At 33.4% G+C, this 14,969-nt stretch overlaps 1 protein-coding gene across 5 annotated transcripts in view; it reads right to left on the bottom strand.

Annotated features, from left to right (window-relative positions):
• Positions 1-14,969, bottom strand: part of LOC129943035 (uncharacterized) — a 92,109-nt gene that overhangs the window by 16,821 nt on the left and 60,319 nt on the right. For all 5 annotated transcript variants that reach the window (XM_056052239.1, XM_056052237.1, XM_056052238.1 and 2 more), the window contains 4 exons: positions 10,490-10,842; positions 7,261-7,377; positions 6,880-7,060; positions 100-351 (listed from right to left, as the gene is read on the bottom strand). In XM_056052239.1, the coding sequence (XP_055908214.1) occupies positions 100-351; positions 6,880-7,060; positions 7,261-7,377; positions 10,490-10,821 (882 nt within the window). In that variant the 5' untranslated portion in view covers positions 10,822-10,842. The remainder of the gene's footprint in view (positions 1-99; positions 352-6,879; positions 7,061-7,260; positions 7,378-10,489; positions 10,843-14,969) is intronic.

Raw genomic sequence — 14,969 nt, 5'->3', positions numbered from 1 at the left:
TGGAGTGTCATTACTTATGCGATCGAGGGATTGAGGTGATGACATTTCCTGAAGACAGTTGTAATTGTTGATTGTAATTATATAATAGTAAAAACTTACGGGGAATAAAGGAGCTCCATTAACACATACACTTTCAGCAAAACGCACACGACTAGGACGAGAACGTAACTTCGCTCGTTTTCCTGCTGATAATAATGTAGATTTTCGACCAGGAACCGGATGATTCGCTGGTTGACAAACTTCTAAGGTGACTTGTGATTCACAAACACGTACTAATTGTATAACTCGATCCCTTGGAGCCTCTCTTACATCTTCGCCGTTAACAGCAAGTATTTGATCACCAGGTAGAAGCTAAAAAATGTAAGAAAAAAAAAACGTTACTAAAAATAAAAAAAATCATAAAAAACCCATAAGGGTATCTAAGAAATTTGTATCTTTAGGAGCAGAAAACAGATTTGCCATAGTTATTTTGATTATAATGGGTGGTTAAATTTTAAGGTGCGATGCTGATTTTGAATAAAACACAAATTATTAAAGACATTATTGTAATTTCTTTTTATCATTAAAATATTGGTATGGAACAAAATATCAGCCACCTCCACAAGATATGGTCCAATTTTTGATGACGCAAAAGAATAATAGAGGTTTTATGTCGTTAATGTGCCGAATTATCGTATCCAACTAACAGTGTGAAATTCCATGATCTATCATTGTCCTGTTGAAGCCAATAATCGTCCACATCTAAACCTTCCGATATGGGCCATAAAAAGTTCGTTATCATCTCACGATAGCGAACATCATTCACAATAACTGTCAGATGATGGCACCAAGAGCGTTACCACTTCTCAAAAAAAAAGTGGAAGTAAATTTTAGGAAAAAAGTGAAGTAGATTGAGGAAAATGGAAGTAGATTTCAAAAATTTACTTTTTCATATTATTCTACATATTTTTAAATTATATTATTTCAATATAAAAGTAGAAAAAAATATAATTATCATGTACTTCAATTGTTAATGTAACATTTCTTAAATTAAATCTTGGTTGTTAGCAACGAAAAAGCAAAGATTGGGTTCGTGTTGGTCATATCAAATGACTTTATAATGTTTTTATTGCAAAGGACGAGTTCTTAAAGAAATAGTTATTGTAATCGTAATACAATTTTAGTACATCAACAAACATTTTATCTTTGTTTTTGGACAACTTGAAAATATCTTTTTATATTGAAAACAAACAATCAAATCCATAATAAGACTAGGGCACAACTTAAAACATTAACAAAAAGAAAAAAAAGAAAATGCACGACTAGTTCGCATGAACTCGCTCATGTATTTAAAAATGTCTGTGTAAAACTATTTCCTGTATTGAATTAAAATGTACCTGCAAAAAGGTTTGTTTTCAAAAATGTAAATGCCATTTGATTTCTCGAGAAAAAATATTTTTTTTTTAAATTTGCGTTTGAAAATCGTTTTTGAATTTTAGTTTAATAATATTTTTGGTATGTATATAATTTTAAACTTATTATTAGACGACTGGCATTTCAATTTTGTAAAAAATGATAACCCATTTTCAAGAAATCAAATTTCGAAAAAAATAATATTTGTTTTTAAATTAAAAATAAACCCAATAATTTTTGGCAGTTTAGTTCTTGAGAAAACTTAAAAGCAAAATAACTGTTCTAGCTGGGATGGGATAGCCTTTATATATTTTTATATTGAAAGAAGCTAAACTAAGAACACAAATTTTAGAAAGAATTTAAAAACATCTATCGGTTTGTTTTTGAAAAAAAAAATCGAAGTATCGATTTTTGACCGTACAAATTTGTATTGAAACTACTGTTATTTTTAGTTTGAAAACATCGGGACCACTTTTTTCGTCATCTCTACCATCGTAATGTCATTTTTGATTAAAATCTCGAATTCGAGATTACGAATGCAAAACTTGCCATACAGGCCCTATATGTACCTATGATAGATAAAGATATTTACAAAATCAAACTATGTAAATTTGTTATTGAAAGATCGATAAGCTTTGAAAACGTCGTTAAGGATTGTTCGAAAACGAAACAAAAACAGTAAATAATTTTCGTCTATTGAAAAGTGAAACGATGAGAATTAGGGCATTATTTTCTAAAATCAAGTCGTTGTTATTGAAATACGGCCTTGACATTTTCAACAACCCTTTTGACTAGAAATTATGATAAAGGTCCTTTTAGGCCCTTTCATATACAATGTCGAAAATGATAAAAGGGTTACACTAGAATACATTAGGTAAGACGTAACTTCACTGCAAATGCAAAAACTCAAGCGATTTTTAATTCTCTAGAAAGTCTTAAGACTACATACAAGAGTGAGAGAAAAAAGGAGTAGATTTAGTCTATTTTTTTTAAATTGAAGTAGGTAAAAAACCAGATATTGAAAATGAAGTAGATTTCAATATTTTGATGATGGTGCGAAGTAGGAAGTAGATTTTAAATTTATTTGAAAAAAAAGAAGTAGATCTACTTCAATTGAAGTAAAGTGGTAACGCTGGGCCCACCAACCCATAAACCGCACCAAACATGTGGGTGCATTAAAAATAAATAAATTTTGTGGCGCAACTGTCCGTTGTGAACCAAAGCCTAGTGATTTACAACTCTCAACCTAGGCCTAGTGTTTTACAACTCTCAACCATTCATGTGTGCGAGTACTGTTGTCAGGAATGGAAGCGACCTACAATTTTAGGCCGAATCCGAACGGCTAATTTTTGAGAAAGCACTTTTTCATGCTAAGAATTACTCTTGAAGGATTTGTCAATTCCTCGCAAGAGGCAGTACCCGCGAAAATTAACTTTTTATTTTTTTTAACTAAGGTGGCAGAGGCAGGGATTGAACCCAAGACCCCTTGCATGACAGTCCAACGCTATGCGGGTGCATTGGTTTTCGGATAATCACTCTTCGATTAACGTTTGCCCATCTGCTTATTGACGAATCTATGCTAAGGTACAAATGTATCTCATGACTGAATATGATTTTCTTAGAATATTGATCATCGTATGTGTATCTTTCCATACTTCAAAATTATTTAGTCTGTAATTAAGAAATGTCAAATGAAATGTAGAAAAAACTGAACTTTTAGGTGTGGTTCACTTTTAATATTGGCATTTAAAATTCAACCACCCTTTATTTGAATTCAGATATTCGCTTCAGTCTAATTTTTCCCAAAAATTACCAATAAGGGCATTTCTCAAAGGTGCGGGTAAATCTAAGGACTTCATAAATACGCATTATGATCATATTTCTTGTTGCGTTGTAATATTGCAAAAAGAGTAATTACAAGATGTAAGAATAATACTGTACGAAATATTTTAGCAGTCAATAAGCTGCGGTAAAAGAAAAAATCATCAAACAAAAAACAATTTTTGTTACGAGTTCCTTTTTCTATATATGTACAACGTGAAATTCAGTTTTGCTTGAACTGTTTTGTCATTATATAGTAACGGGTTATCCATTTTGCGGTTTTAAAAGCATTGGGCTGGAATTCGACATCTCTCAAAATAAGTTGTTAAACCATTTTGTTTCAGTTAAAAGTCGGACATTTACGGAAATGGATCGCTTAACTATAGCACAACGCATACAAATTGTCAAAACCTACTACAAAAAAAGTGATACCGCCACAGCTACATATCGTGCTTTAAGAGGAGATTATGGTTCACATAATACACAAGCAATTGGAAAAATTGGATTGGTTAAAGATATTGTAAGGCCTGTGCATCATCGTTGTGTATGTAACATTGAAAATATAGTTGCTGTAAGTGAAAGGGTTGCCGAAGACCCGAATATGTGGATTCCGCATCAATATCAGGAATTAGAACTGCCTTATGGCACATGGCGTCGTACTGCTATATATATAGTATATAACTCTTGAGCACTTAAAAACTAATATTCGTCAAGTTATGGCTGAGATGCCGCTCAATGTGTGTCAAAAAGTGATAGAAATTACCCCAAAAAATCTATGCCTGAAACAATTCGCGTGGTGGTCATTTAATTGATGTAATATAAACGTTCAAAGTTTAAAATAAAAAAGAAATATCATAAAGAAAAATATTTTATACGTCTTTTATCTACGTTTACTTTTGAAATCGCAAATAGATAACCCGTTGTTATCGAGATCATACTAGCGTTAAAAGTATATACAAATACCGACTTGCTTCATTGGAATCTTCTCAAAATGAATCCATGTCGGCGAACTACATAATTTAATTTTACCTCGTTAGAACCAATTGCTAGATTCCACTTTTTATTTCTTGAGGACATAAATTTAGGTATTTTACTGCTCCCAAAGCAAGATTTCAAAGCAACACGTTTATTTAGCGTATAAATAATACGTGTATGTCTTTAGAATAAAGAGAAGCACGTCAAACCATCAACGCATTATATATTTTAAAATTTCCTATTGAATTCTGATTGCCATTCTAGCTATTTTTTTTAAGGACGAGAGGAAAGTGAAATTTTAAATAAAAAAAAAAAAAAACAATCTCAAAATCTTTTTTTTTTATTCAATTCAATTTGTACTTCCTTTTTCTATTTCCCATGATACTCTTTTAATAACGATTTATAAATAACAGCATATGGAAAATAATAACATAACTTTTCTTACAGAACTTCAAAAATAACTTGCAATAAAAAATTGAATTCATATTTATCATATTGGTATATTTTTGAAAGGCAATTGGATTCGTTTTTCATTTTATCAAATATTGTTTGCAATTTATTTTAAATATGATGAAAAAAGTTCAAGGTAATGTTTTACATTATTTTCAAGGTATTCGATTCCAAAACGGTTTTTATGTTTTGTTTTGCGGACCAGCACTATGCTGAAACTGAAATAAGACTGGGTATATCTATAGCGACAGTGCAGATTAGAGAAGAGAAAGCGCATGGCAACAATTTGGAATCAGACGTAATTCAAATGGTCAAAGTTATACCAACAACTTTGCTTTCGAAGTTGTTTTCCACCCGGGAAAACGAATAAGAACCAACTTTAAGGAGCAGAAGCTGGTTTCTGGTATAGATAGCCCCAGGAACGACATCCAGGTTTATCAAACGAAACGTGACAACAAGAACAGACCATATAAGCAAGACTGCAAGCATTGCAGACGACAAGAAGAAAAAGAAGTGGTTACTGTCCAACGAACCAGAGCCGATGCCATATATGGCTGGAGCAACGACTAGTTGAGGAAGGCTCAACAAGAAGACTTAGATATTGAACCCATCCTCGCAAGGAAGGAACACCAGGAAAAACCATAATGGATTGATATTTACGACAGAAGTCCGATTTTGAAGGCCTATTGGGCACAGTGGGACTCGTTTCATGTTTAAGAGGGTGTTCTTAGACGTAAATGGGAATCATTGGAAAGGCGTATGTAATGCAGCTAGTCTTCCCGAGATCGAAGATTATGGACGTTCTGTGAGAGATACCTGATGGAGTTTCGGGAGGTAATCTAGGAGTGAACAAGACGCAAGAAAAAGTTCGACAACGATTCTACTGGCTACATGCAAGAGAAGATGTCGAGAAGTGGTGCCGAAAATGCGATACTTGTGCTGCCACCAAAGGCCCGAACAAAAAGAATCACAGCAGCAGTATAATGTCAAAGCACCCTTCGAAAGGATTGCAGTAGACGTGGCGGGTCCATTTCCGGAAACAAATAATGGAAATCGTTATATTCGTGTCGTCATGGATTACTTCAGAAAGTGACCTGAAGCATACGCTATTCCAAATCAAGAAGCCAAAACAGTTGCAGACCAAATTTTCTTCAACTGGGTGAGCAGATTTTGCGTTCCATTAGAACTGCATTCCGAACAGGAAAGGACTTTTGAATCAAACATTCCAGCAGGACGTGTGTGGGCTTCTTCACATTAAGAAGACAAAAACAACACCACTTCACCCACAATCTGATGGAGCGGTCGAACGATTCAATCGAACCCTGAAGGAACATATTTGCAAAGTTGTGGACGATAACCAGCGAAATTTGGATCGAAACATTCCACTGTTTTTGATGGCGTATCGAAGTGCAAGACATAGTTCAACTGGCCATACACAGTCTGGGGTTTTGATGGAAAGGAACATCAGATTGCCGAGTGAAATAAAATTTGGATGTCCCACGTCGGAGCCGCAAGCCGAAGATGACTGAAAAAAACTGCTAAGTGTTACAGGCACGGATTGAACCCAGACTTCTGGCATGCCAGTCCAGCACCCTAATGGCTGAATCACAAACACGCTTCAGCTTCGGCTTCGCCTCACATTTACTAGTTCAGCCATAGGAATTCAATGCATGCTATCACAATGAAGCTTCGACCTCACGTTTCGTTTGACAATCGTAAGGAAAAGAACGTAATGTAACGTAATGTGACTCCAAACGGAAGCTCTAGTTCAATTATCTGAACATTTGCTTTGTCTGACAGCTCATCAGCTGTAAAAAAATGTCAACAAACAAAATATTTGCTCTTTGGAGGGATGAAATAATAGAAATGTCATTCAAAGCAACCTCGAAGCAGGCCTAACGTAACGCAGACGAAGCCGAAGCTGAAGCGTGTATGTGTTTCAGCCATAACTGTCTCCCACTGGAAATTCCACCATTTGAACTTTGTAAATAAATATTTAACTACAAAAAAAGTACCGAGTTAATGCTTAAGTTTACATAAAGGGACAGAATGATAAAAAGGATTAACAGTAACATTAAGAACAATAAAAGTAGTGCCATTTAGAGAAGTATTTATGTACTCGTAATTAGATAAGTTTTTTTTTTATAATATATAAAGAACAAATACAGGCCGATCGTCTAAGGCAGGAATTAAAAAAATGCATACAAAAAGTATTATATTTTGTGCTATCTGTGAACATACCTTGTTCATGCTAGGACCGCCATCGGTGACAAAGCGGACTATCACAGGTCGTTCACTGCCAGCAACAAAGCCGAAGCCCATATTTTGGCTCCGTTGAAGAACTACCACTCTTGGCTCTGGTGGATTTTCATCCCATCGTACACAGTCTGGTGCCTCATAGGTAGATGTCTTATTCAGGTGGCTGTGAATTAAAACATAGGTAAAACTTTATTGCGCTGCAAATACACACTATCACACGCAAATATGTAGAATTCTGATACAAATGATTATTATTTTGATGATAAATATTTTTTATATATTACATAATATTTATAACGTTGTAAATATAATATGTTTATGATTGAGCTTATGATCATTTGTATAGCGCGTAAGGTAACTTACTTTATAAAATAATGACGTCCTTTTGAATCAACTGCCCTCTCCCACCCGTATGGTAAATCTAGACATTGGTTCCAGTTGTCATAGGGCGGAAGCCAACCAGATGTTTGTGTTATGTGACTGAAATAATAAAAGGATACGCATTTAAATCAAGGTATATTTGTTTGAATCAATATTGGTATATTTAAATTATGTTTTCCATATAAATTGACTCATAATATAAGTTTTTATACGCACGGCCTCAACTGTACTATTATTGGGGAAGTCTTCACTCTTGAATTTAAAAAAAATATTGTCTTTCATTTTACATTATATATTTCGTCTTGTTCAAACCCAAATAAGGATTAAAATATAAATATTTTCAAAGTAATAATTATTAAATATAAGAATGTAGTGTTTATTCTATTTGAAAATTTTTTTTCTGAGAACATCATCATTTAACTTTCTAAAAATGAATTACAATGTTAATTAGGGCCTCACCCAACAAACTTCTTCGTCTAGCTGTGTGCTTAGCTAGATTTGTCAAGTTGCGCACTCCAAGTTTGGTGAGGTCACTTTGCAATGGTGTGCACCTTTCAGTTCAGTTCTATGCGCTCTAAATAATCCAGCCATTTTAGACATTGCTCTTTTTTCTCCTGGCTATTTAAAAAGTTAAATGTTTTTCTCCACTCAACGGCTATGCCTACGGAATCGTAGATCACGCAAAGAACTTCTCTTGGAGAAACCCAAGGTGCATTCATCCGCAATTGTGAAGACATTGCTTCAGCACCGTATAGCAGAACGGGGATTATGAAGGTCTTATATAGCGGTTGGTTCCTCAAAACAGGCTTTTCTAATCAGTTGCTTTTTTAACTCAAGGAAATAGCGAAAAAAATCATAATGGTAATTAGTGGCTATTGTAACAATGTTGTCAATTAATTTTACAAAAACCAATTTATTTGTCGAATGTGTTTGTAAAGTGATAAATGGAATTTTCTAAGTCGGTTGTCGCGAGCCGTACCCGTTCCCATTCCCGTTCTTTACAAGCGTTTATCTTTTAAGATTTTCATGAGATCTGACTTGTGAAAAAGTTGTCAAGAAAGCCAAATGTCACTGGCTTACCTCTTTTGGCGACTTCACAATAGACTCGTCATAATACGTGTGTATCAGCTGACTGTTTCCAGTAGATACACATATTCCCTAATGATATCCCGAAAATAGTGAGATACCAATGCAAATTTTCAAGGAAAAATTTTGTTGGTTCTTTTTTCAATTGCATAAAACAGAGTCCGAATAACAAGTTGATTCACCGCGGAGTAAAACATTTTTCAAAAATGTTTACTTCGTTTCGTTTTGGCCGAATAAATCTGAAGTGCAGTTTTGAATTCTACACAAAGTATGTTCGGTTAGTTTGACTTCTTCAACTCTGATAATGGGACATCATCGCTATTTAATACGTTCGTCGTCAGCCATTTAATAAGCTTCCACAAAATCCTTAACCTTAAATGAAAAATCATATGGTGACAATTTCTTTGTTCTCACATTTTCTTCATATATATCTTTTTGTCCATCACATATCTCGGCGATATGTGGATAACCATGCAGTTCTTTTAAGAGCAATTAAATCATACATCTAAAATTCGAAGTCGACTCTTAAAATTAGTTTAAGAATTAGGATTGACTCTTTGATAATTCTTAAACGATATAAAGTATACTTTAACGCTTAAGCACTCGTCTAACTTTTCTTATGTCCTATTACTCAACGACGAAAGTTAGGCGTATGCAAAGGTTCTTTGCATTTAACACACAACCTAGCACCTATCCCAAATACTATAGTGAGTCCAAAAAGGGGGTCGTATATCGTTTTCTGAAAGTAAATTAAATCCAAAAATATTTGCTACGTTTCTTGACGTTCCGAGTTTTTGTTAGATCTGACATTTATTTTCAAATGTAAATGGGCACGTTAAAACCTTTTTTTAGTTAGAAAAGCTGTTTAAAATTAAGAAAAATTTGGCTATGAAAATAAATGCGTTTTTTTACGAGCTGAGTTCAGCTTTTGATTCTCGAAAATTAAGGTAATATTTGATGACTTGTTTTAACATTTTGTTTGTTTTTTTTTAAATAAAAAAAAGTGTTTAATTACGAAAAAGAACCGGAAATGAGAAAATAAACCCATAAAATGATCTGAGGAGCCCAAAGTTGTTTTCTGTGGTGAGGACCATGGAACACTCTGTATTTGGCAAACTAAAATATCACAAAGGGTGTTCCTTATAATAAGCAGCCTGACGGTTTTGTATGCATTTTTTTTCAAACGCAAGTTGATTTTACGATTGATGGCTGATCGTTCGCGATCTATCATAGCTTGCTCAATATCAATTAGAGCTTTTAAGAGCGTATCGTTTTAAAGTTTAAAATAATTTCCTTTCTTTGATAACGAAGAATACGAATTTTGTGGGCTTTCTTAGTGTGGCAGGATAAACTCTGCCACAATCATTGATAATTTTTCTATAATTTAATAATTTTTATCACGGTAGTATATTTAACTAGTTTGTCAAAACAGGTTCTAGTTTCTTTTTTGAGAATTAAGCTTTAGATTCTGTATAAGATGACGGAGATAGAAGATCCCAACTATCGAAGATATTTGAATCTTTAAATCACAATTCTAAAACGACAATTTTCACACAATACTTCAATTTGATTAGCCGAATAACATGAACATTTTATTTTGTAAACGACAGTTTGTAGACTATTTTGAAAGCAGTAGTAAACAAAATCGGCCTTAATGTTTAATATTTGTTGCTAACATTGTACTTTCCAAAAAAATTTATTGTAATTGTTTTGATTTGTGGAGTTGAAAATTTGGACATTTCTTAACGTTTTAAGGTCTCTAGAATCTAAATCGAAGGTTTTTAGAAAGATGTCTGTGTGTCCGTGCGTATGTATGTTCGATACCTTTTCCCATGTCCCAGTGACTTACAACTCTCACCTATTCCTGTGTGTGAGTACTTTTGTCAGAGATGGAGGGGACCTACAGTTTTAAGTTTAATCCGCCTTGCTAATTTGAGATAGCACTTTTCAAGGCAAGAATTACTCTTGGAGGATTTGTCAATTCCTCGCAAGAGGCACTACCCGTGTGTGAAATAAAAATTTAGATTTAGGTATCGGGTTCAAGGATGGCACCACCAAATTAGGTAACTTATGTTGTTTTTGTGTAATATAAAATACTTAGATATATTTAATTGGTAGCTCTTACTTGCAATAGTAAAGTCGTCCATCTTTGCCCGTATGAACAGTCCAGTCACTTTTGAGGTTGTTCTGTAAGGCATCAAGATGTCTTCCGATTTCATTCCAATTAGAAGCCGAAAAGGTTTTAGCTATTACAGTCTTTCTTTGTATTTGCCCCTCTCCATTTGTTGCTGTGATTGAGTCTCCAGTGGTTGCATTGTGCATTTGTTGTTGTTTTTGTTGATGATTTCTCGCATGTCTCATCGTCAAGTCGTTTTCACTTTGCGGTAAGGACAATGACGACGATGATGTTGCTGGTTGCTGGACATTGCTGTTCGTATGCCCTGAAGGCAAAAGCATCTCGTTTTAACTCTTGTTGATCTGCAATGATGATAATATAACCAAGACTTTATTTTATATATATACATATATATGTGTAGATGAAAAATATAAGAAAGAGAAATATATATAAATAATCCTGTTTTTTTTGTGGGACTATTTTTAATATTAACCATAAAGTATCCAACCAGGAGCTTTCAGGGGGCAAAATACCTTCCATATACAATATTAAGGTAAAGCTCATCTAGCTGGTCCATAAATCATTGAGCCTGGACTTTAAGTTCGTTATGCATTTATAGACCCAATTCAGCCAAGTGAGCCAAAAGCTCATAACGAAAACTATCGACTATCGCCTTAGATAAAATTTTATTTTATTCATTGTGAGGTCTTACAGAATTTTTACGAATTAGAAAAAGAATCAAGAACCAGATTTTTATAAATCAAAAAAACTGAAAACAAATATTTGCAGCTAGACTATTCTATGAACAAGGAATGATATGTTCATATATACATATATATATAGACAAATACATACAAATACTTTAAAAAAAAATGTAAGCCCTCTTAAAAATTTAGATTGACATGTCAGGGCAACCGAAATTAAATAGTTTTATCGGCTGAAAAAACCTTGTGATACCATTCTTTTTCCATATTGTTTGCGTTCAGAAAAAACTCTAAAAACATACCTTTCCGTTATGCGTCAAGTAGCAGTATTTTCTTAAGTTTAATTCGTTTAAGATGGCTCTAGGTTGTATACTTTTTAAGACTGTTGAGAGAGAAGTTATTGTAATCGATCCGATTTGTCGAATTGAAAATTTTGACATTTATCGACGTTTCAAGGTCTTTAGAGTCTTAATAAAAGATTTTTAGAGAGATGTCTGTGCGTGCTTGTGTACGAACATGTGTACGTCCGTATGTTCGGTATGCTTTTTTCGTCGTCCATATAAAGGACCAACTTCAATCTAATTTAGTCTTATAAAAAATATTGTGTTAACTTTCAGTTAAATTTGTATAAAAAAAATGATAAAAATAAAGATCTACAAAAATTGTACGCAAAATTGGTAATAATTGATTTTCGATTCTCGATATCTCGTGAATAAATGAAGGACTTTAAAATGATTTCATTCTTTGCTAAATTTTAAATCAATTTTTAAGAAAAATTCAATTGAACTTTTGAACCTACAAAAACAAAAAAGTGGACTTTAAATTATTTATCTCACACAAAATATAGTTATGAAAATTAAAGTTAAAGTTTTGAGCAAGACAAATCGAAAGACAGGATGGAAAGTTAACGGTGTAGGTCGCATTCCAGCCTCTTTTTTTGTTTTATTTTTGCCCCAGAATCACAAGAATCACATGCAGACCTTAAAATTTTGTTTAGAGTTTTTTTTCAACCTCTCTTCCTTTTATGTTTTATCTGTACGAATCTTTATTTTAAGTAAGAATCAAAGCCATTAAGCACGTCCGGTTAAGTCTTTGTGTCTAACCAAGTGATTTTAGCTTTTCAAACATTTCCAATGTATGTATATCTACCCATTATTCTTAAAATTTTAGATCAGAAATATAATTTCACTTAAAGTACTTAAATTGTTTATCTAAACTATCAAATACTTAAAAACTCTCATAAAAAAAAGTTTAAATTGTCTTTGTACCCATTCAGTTGACAAAACTTCTACTTGCAAAGCATAATGATGCGTACTATTTCTAAAAATATGAGCTTCTGACTTAACAAAATTGGCGTCTAGTTCAGTGTTAATAAAGACTATGTCAAGGATTCGACCTAACAAGTTTACAACATAATTAAGTTGGTTAAAATCAAAGGATAGCATATTATCAATAAAACTCGACTTAAGTTCATTTGAGACATTAAAAGGAAGTAAACATTGATCTGTTTCAGAGTAAATCCATTTTATATGAAAAAGATTAAAAATGTGCAATATAGGTAAGAAAGAAATGTGATTTTTTGGCTACAATAAAAACTATTATTATTAAACTAAAAACATTACGAATATTGTCAATATGCATCTGATAAACACTTATATTCAAATCAGGTGGAATGTATGATATAATAAAATAAATACAATTTAAACAGAAAGGCAAAGTTACTTCAACACAAATTGTTCTACAGCTTTGAATTCAAGAGGAACTTCTCTACATATTAAATTAGATCTTAAAGCTAATAACACACCACCACCTCTGCGCAATCCAGTATATCTGCAAACGATCTTTCTCTTCTGAACACATTCAAATCTTCAGACCAACATAGTTCAGCAGAAAGTACATCATCAGACAACCATGTCTCAGTCAAAGCAATAGCATGATAAGAGCAGCAGGATACAGCGAGGTAAAAGTCAGTTGTCTTATACCGCATACCACCAACATTTTGGTAATAAACAGAAAGCATATCAGCAGCAGTTTGCAGAGCAGGAGATCAATTTAAACTATCTATAAGTTCACATTCCCCTCCGGTGAGACGTAGTTTTGTTGGAATGTACCGAAAATTACGAACGTAAACACCAGCTGGCCAACAGCTCGAATCAAATGCAGCATCATAAAGTTCAGCAGGAACACCAATTTAAAATTAACATTATCAATAGGACATTCATCTGTTCCTTTCTTCGACAATTTAAAACATTCGAATTTAGCGGGGCAGCATTAAGGTTAGTAGCGATTAAATTTATAATTGATTGGGCTGAAGGTTTGAACTTAGATAAATGCAATCATTTTTTGTTCTGGATAACCTCAATTTCGTCAGTAGCAATATTGACTTTACTTCCAATGACACTTGAAAAAAAAAAAAAATAGCTTGATTCCTAGGCGTAACATCTATATCAACACCAATTCGATTAGCGATCTCAGTTACTCCAGATGATCCCAGCATAGGCAGTTCAATTTCCTTTTCTTGAAGAAGGAACGATGGAATTGCTTTCGTGCGTCCACCATATTCATGGTATGATCACCTTCACTAGCAGATGAAACAGATGGCAACGAGTGGAGTGCAGAATTTTGTTCATGGGACTGAGGTAGAGGGGGAGTATACGGATTCTGATTAACGTTTAGCAAATTCGGAAGGGTGGCACACGAATTCTGATTATCTTTAGACACAGAAACACTTTTACCTCTTCCACTTTTTTTACTTGGTTTCTTATTAGAACTTTTTGTAGGCTTAGTCAAAGACATTATCTTTAATTTTCATTGCTTTTCACAAAGCAATTTACAATAGGAATGTCCAGAAAACATTTGCACAATTTTTTAGCAAAGAGAAGTCTGTTTCCGAAATGCTAACAAAATGATTATCAAATACCACAAGCAATGAGATTTTCGCCAATTGCGCCATTACATTTAGTACATTCAGACATATTAGACAAGACGACAAACACGTCCGTACTATACAACAATTAGCCAAACACTCAAGATTGCTTGCATTTTTGAATTGAAGAGTTATTTTTGTATACTAAGTTCACTTTTCACCATTTTGATTTGAATTTTCAATTTCTATCTAATTTTTTTTGTTTAATTGAATATTTAATTTTTTTAACACGAAAACACAGCTTGCTTCGTTGTTATGCAAATAAAACACATTATAATCCTACACAATTTCTGTCACTCTGCAGACTTATCTACTGACACATTTAGGCACTCAAATACCTTAACTTGCCTCCTTATAAGATACCTTTAGATTCAAGGCAAATATTTTTAATACTCTTCTTTACATATACATATGTACAACACAGATAGAGGTTCATTCCCTAAAATTGTTAACATTATTATATAATGTTAACGTGGCACAGTTAGATACCTTCACATAGCGTTTGTTCTCATGCCAGGCATTGTTTGGCAGAGCTTCCTTCACTTCTCAAGAGTAGCCAATTTCGTTCTATGAATAGGAACTGAACGTCATTCCTTCACACATTCGTGCAAATTTTGTAAACCCACCATATTCTATACGATGTTGACGCATCAGCATATCCTTCAAACCTTTTAAGGTATCCAGCACACTGCGGCTTGAGAGCTGAGAAAAGAATTAAATTGCGTGGCATGGAATACCTACAACTAGCAAAATAAACTAAGAAACTTAAAAGATGGATCATTCAGACTTACCACGTTGCAAGAATTTGGTTTTGCAACTTTGTTTATTTTTCACGAAGCAAAAATGTATTTAAATTTTA

This window comes from Eupeodes corollae, chromosome 1 (assembly GCF_945859685.1).
Source record: "Eupeodes corollae chromosome 1, idEupCoro1.1, whole genome shotgun sequence".
NCBI classification, from domain to species: Eukaryota; Metazoa; Arthropoda; class Insecta; order Diptera; family Syrphidae; genus Eupeodes; species Eupeodes corollae.
The sequence above is the reverse complement of the archived record's forward strand: the minus strand, read 5'-3'. Positions and strand labels throughout refer to the sequence as shown.